We start from the raw sequence: 5,496 nt of genomic DNA on the forward strand, positions 1-5,496 counted from the left end.
CAGTGCTGAGCCCCGAGCGGGGCGGCCCCACGCTGCTGAGGATCGACCGCGGCCGCTACGGGCAAGATTCCCCCAAGGTGGAGGTCAAGGGCCTGCTGGTGGCTCCCGTCCCAATCAACGGAGGTAACGCTTCCTTCGCGGCCGTCGGTCGCTTGCTGTCGGGGGGCCGTGGGAGGCGGGTTGGGCTTTGTCTGGGCTTTACAGACTTTCCTAGAGAGCTGTGGCAAAAGAGGAGGAAGGACTTGCCCAGAGGAAAATAATAATAATTTTTAAAAATCCATGATCTGAGAGTGCTGGCTTTAATAACAGATGTGCAAAGCATAGTGTGTTTTCCAGCATGCATCCCAGTAGGCTAGTCATATTGAGCAATGAAAGTGTTATTTCTAAGCTAATTACAGGGAGTCCATAGCGATAGTTAACAGTATTTGGTTACAGCATTGCCATGAATCTCAGAACAGCTGCATAGCTATCTCACTGTGACAGATGTGAATCTGGGTGGCTTTTGCAGCTCCATGAAATCCTGATTGTTCAGTGTACATTTCTTAAAAATGCAGTTCTAGCTGTCCATCAAGACTTGGAAGGACTGAAGCCATCAAGCTGTCACTTTCATGGCCAGTCTAAAATGCACTTGTTTGCAGTACTGAACACAGTAGTGCTTCCAGATAAGTTTTCTTTTTATTAAGTGAAGCTGTTGTCCATAGATTATTTTCTGATAAATGTTGGGTTTTATAGAACACTAATTTAAACAAGTGAGAGTATTAGCTTGATTTTTGCCTGAAATGAAATCAATCACTTCAGTCATAATGATGTGGCTTTTAGTAGTATTTTATTTTGAAAAACCTCCTTGATGTTATCTAAACTGTCATCTTTAAGAATGGACCACTTGATGGATCACAGTGGTCCCAGCCTGTCTCCTGGACAGTAAACCTCTCAATAATGCATTAAGTGAAATAATATAGTCTGTTAAAACTAGTCTATAAGTGGTGACTATTAGGAGTTTTTTTTAAAGAACTGATAATGCAGAACTACTGTATTATTAAAAGCCTTTGAGAATTTACTGAATCTTAAGATCAGAAAAATACTTTGATGCTTCTTTAGAACAAAACTCATCCTACTAGGCAGCCTGCTATAAGCTTCTTGTACGCATGAAGCAGACTGTGCATCAACAGATGCTTGCTGGTTTCATTGAAGCTTGTTTTTTTTAGCTTTACACAGTGTTAACGAGAATATATTAATAGACCATGTTTTTGGGTGGAAGGCTGAAGAAGTAGAATTGTTGAGCAAGCTACTATAAAACGATTTTCATTTGTACCTCAAATCCTACCTTCACCATGCTCTGAGCCAGCTCTCGTCTTCTTCCTGGATTCCTCATTTAAACACACACACCAACCAGCATATGAAATTAGGAGGCTGCCCTGAAAGTGAGGGGCACATAAACACTGTTACGCAAGTAGTATTTTTAGGGGTTTTAAAACTGCTGCCTTTTAATATATGCAAGATACACTTGATTTTTTAGTAGCTGCATTATTTGTCAAGAAAAACTTTAGGTATTAATTACTCTTTAACCTGCCTCTGTGGTTTTTTCTGATTTCTTCTGTGTCATTAAAACATTGAGAGAGGCTGACAGCATTTTCACTGGAAGATAATAACGAGAGAAGAGCTAAATAAAATTCTGAGCAGTCAGTAAACAGCATTTTTATAACTTACAGCTAAGTATTGTATGATGAATAACTTCAGTGAGAAAGCACATCAGGAATTGTGAAATTGCAGACTTCAGTTTCTGCAGTTTTGATGTGCTGCAGTCATTAGAACTTTGCCATCAGCTGGGGAGATTCAGTTTTGTCAACAGACTGTTAAAGCAAACACTGCAGCAGTTGTCTTCCTTTAAAGTTTTTCTGAATTGTTCTATGTAGATTGTTATATATTTAATTTTAATTTTTTTTCTTAACATGAGTAGTTATCACCTGCATCTGGTATTAGAGCAGTAAATGTTTTACCCTGGTTCTCATGTATCCCAACAAGAAAAGGATTCTACAACTGTTAAATTATGTTTGAAGATGCCTTGACTTTGAAACTGCATTGATGTCAAGCATTCACCCATTCATGGGCTATCCCTTGAAATTTCCATGCATGTAGGTGATTTGTTAGCACCCTGATGGCATAGACTGAGGCATTTGTATTTCAGAGCGGAGATGTCCTTAATGTAACATATTTGCATGCCGGGTTAGGGTCCTTTCTTCATTGCCTGCAGGGAAATAAATGAATTTTCTAATTCAGAATTTAGGGCCAGTAATCTGCTGCTGAACATAGACGATTTGTAATAGCACAGCCTGTGATTTCAAGTATTGTACTCTGCGATGTTTTTTGTTAACTTGTCTGCTTGAATATGCCCTGTATTTTATATACTACTTTTTAAAGTTGCCAATCCCATGTGATCACCCATCTTTTAAATGTCAGTGCAGAATGATATATTCAATCACTTCACCTGTTTCTTTAGCAGAATTTCTTTAATCAAATTCAACCTTGTCATGATAGTACATGTATTAAAACTCTTTCCAGACCCTTGTATGAAATTGATATGGCTTTGAAAAGCAGTGTCCCCCGGGCAGATACATGGCAGTAGTTTGGATGACCGCTTGTGAATGTGACTTGTGAAAGTGTAGCTCCAGCAAGCCAGCAGTCACAGTTGGCTGCTGGGTGTGAATACGGCACCTGTGTACCCGTATCTTTCCAAGTGCATTAAATGCACAACAGAATTTCTTGATTCATCTCTCTTCTGTTATTCCACTTTTACTTTCTTTTTTTACTTCCTCTAACTTGTTAATCTTTTGTCATGACTTCTTATTAGAAGAGCATTTTAGTGAATAGAAGAGATTCTGGATGTGAATGCTTGCAGATTATAAAAAATGCTCCTCTCGTTCTGCCTGGAAGTATAATATTTAAATACATCTTTACAGCCTGATGCAGCTGTTCTGAGAGCTTAGTTCAGGTTTATGTCATCTCTTCGGTGAGGTGAGCACTTAGTTCAGTCCCTTACTCTGTTATTTGTGACTTGGTGGAAGCAGCCATTACAGCCCAAACTTCTCACAGTAGTGGCCCAGGTACTTGTGGCAGCATCTGTACATGCACCATGTAAGTGTTCAGCCTTGGGACACACCAGTGACCTCTGCTTTTAAGCATCTTTGGTACTAGGTACCTGGCACCAGTTGTGGTGCTGACCCTTAGGTGTCAGGCAAATTCCCCTTGCTGTGACAAACCAAGCTAGAAGACACTGAAAACTCACTTTAATGATTCTTGGAGGGAACTGTAGCACGATGTGGCTTACTTACCTCAAAAATGTTCTCTGTGGTGAACACGACATTTCTGTAACTGTTGACTCTGGGTTACTGTATGGCATTCTGGGTTTGGATACACAGTTGAGTACTGGAAATGATAGTCCTGTGTGCTCTCAAAGGCCCCTCGCAGATGGGAGACCTTGCTGGGAGGCAAGGTTTTGTGCATTTTGGCTGGCTTGGGTAGCGAGGAAGCAGACAGTGATTGGAGCTGGAGATGGGACTGATAGGAAGTGAAATAGCAGCAGACTCAAAACCAAACTTGTAAACATTGAGTCACTGAGCCAATAGGTCAGGAACCAAAGGGGTGAGGAGGGTGCAAAGGGACTGGAGTTCAAATGGCTTGTGGAGAGGTGATGGTTGTATGAAAATTGCATTGTAGAGAGGGGAGATCTCTGCTGAAGGGGGTTGTGGCTGGGCAAGGAGACTGAGAATTTGGAGAAAAACACATGTTAGAAAAAAGTGGAAGTGGGGAAGAAATAATATTGGCTCAACATCAGAAATGGAGGTGTATCTTGTGCATAGTACTGTAACTATAGCATTTGTAGCATCTGACACTTCATAAGTGTGTTGTGGGAACAGGTTTTGGCTGCAGAAGGTTTAAAATTACAGTTTCCTGGTGACTGCAGAGCTTTAGGTGACACTGATGGAATTTTGTGTACCTTTCTGGCCCAGAATCCAAAACAGTAAGCTCTAGGAAAATGCAACAAGCAAATATATCAATAAATATGGAGTAGTGGAAGAAAAATCTTGTGCCGTGTATCCATCCTTTACCATTGGGCTCTGTATCCAGCTTAATTAGTAGTCATGAATTAATAACAAAAGTGGAGGTTATGTATTGGAGTTTAGAGCTGTAGTTGTAGTCTACCTACTGAGCTAACAAGATTAAATCCGAACTATTATTGGACTTTTCTAAGCTTCAGTTATTTTCTTTTGTTTAACTTCCCTGAAACAAGATTACCTCTTGTTCAAAGTTTCTTTTAGTGTTAAAGCCAGCTTTAGTCAAAGCAATTACCTGAAACAGCTCTTGAAAAGAAAATATTACTGTACTTAATTCATTGATGTCATTTTTTTAAAGTGGAAATTATAACTGGCTTGAATGAGGACTATATTGATAATAACACAAGAAGTAATACATTGCAAGAAATTATACATATTACTCATATTAAGCCTTAATGGGATAACAAATAACTGGTACCCTTCCCTGAAATAAGAAAGAATCAATGCTGCTGTGTTGCTTCTGTGAGATTCCCAGCTGAATTCCTTTTCTGGGAATTTTATCACAGGATTATAATTAATGTGTTGCACAAGTTTGTTTTGCCAGTCAGGTTTGCTGCACAGCACCTGCCTGGGCAGCGCCTGCTGGAGGCAGGGAGTGCACTGGGGTGCGGGCTGCATGGGACTGCAGCTTCCCATCTGCTGGTTTTCTTTCCCAATAAGGCTCTTGATTTGCAGCTCCTCACAGTATTGATGGTTCCTCTCCACCTATTGTGTTACAGCGCTTGAAGGTCAGGTTTTAAAATTATTTCTGTATGTGTAGCTGAGACAGCCCAGCTCTGACAACTGGTGCTGGCCTTGGGGAGTTGAGTATTAGCTGAGATGCAATCAATATCAAGGTATCTCTGACCTTTCTTTTTTTTTAATCTTTAAAAAAAAATAAAACAATAAAATAAAAAAGCAAAAGAGCATGGAATAAAATAGTTAATTCTCAGGGTGTGGGATCATGGCACTGGCCGTTTTCTGTGAAAAGAGGACAAAATCTGATAACAGTCAATGCAGCAGCCCTGGCTGAAGTGGGATGTCACAGCTGTGTTTGAAGCAATGCAAGAGCAACATGAACACCTGGTATACAAGAGAAGACAAACCCCCAGTTGTGGTTCAGAAGTAGGAGACAGTCTGCATTCAGGCAGGTGTGTACTTAATTCTGACAACTGACCTATTAATTTCATTTTTCCTCCCACAAAATGGCTAACCCTCTTACAGGGAGAAAGCTAAAGGACCTGAGCAACTGGAAAAGCTGAGGAGGAAAGTACTATTGCTGTTCTAATGTGAGCTTGCCAGTGCGTCCTCAGTAGTTGAGGAAAACTGGTTTGATCTCTTGCATTATTAACTATTTCTTTCACATGAATCCCTGAAACGCTGTCACAAACAAGTCCTTCAGCAG

At 40.4% G+C, this 5,496-nt stretch overlaps 1 protein-coding gene across 1 annotated transcript in view; it reads left to right on the plus strand.

The window, feature by feature from the left end:
- Positions 1-8: 8 nt before the first annotated feature.
- The window catches only part of LOC104543342 (E3 ubiquitin-protein ligase RNF130-like), a gene marked incomplete at both ends in the record, with an annotated part of 23,165 nt that continues 17,677 nt past the window's right edge, over positions 9-5,496 (plus strand). The window contains one exon of the mRNA XM_010187926.1: positions 9-123. Within this exon, the coding sequence (XP_010186228.1) occupies positions 9-123 (115 nt within the window). The remainder of the gene's footprint in view (positions 124-5,496) is intronic.

The sequence above is a fragment of the Mesitornis unicolor genome, unplaced genomic scaffold (assembly GCF_000695765.1).
Source record: "Mesitornis unicolor isolate BGI_N332 unplaced genomic scaffold, ASM69576v1 scaffold28747, whole genome shotgun sequence".
Classification (NCBI taxonomy): Eukaryota; Metazoa; Chordata; class Aves; order Mesitornithiformes; family Mesitornithidae; genus Mesitornis; species Mesitornis unicolor.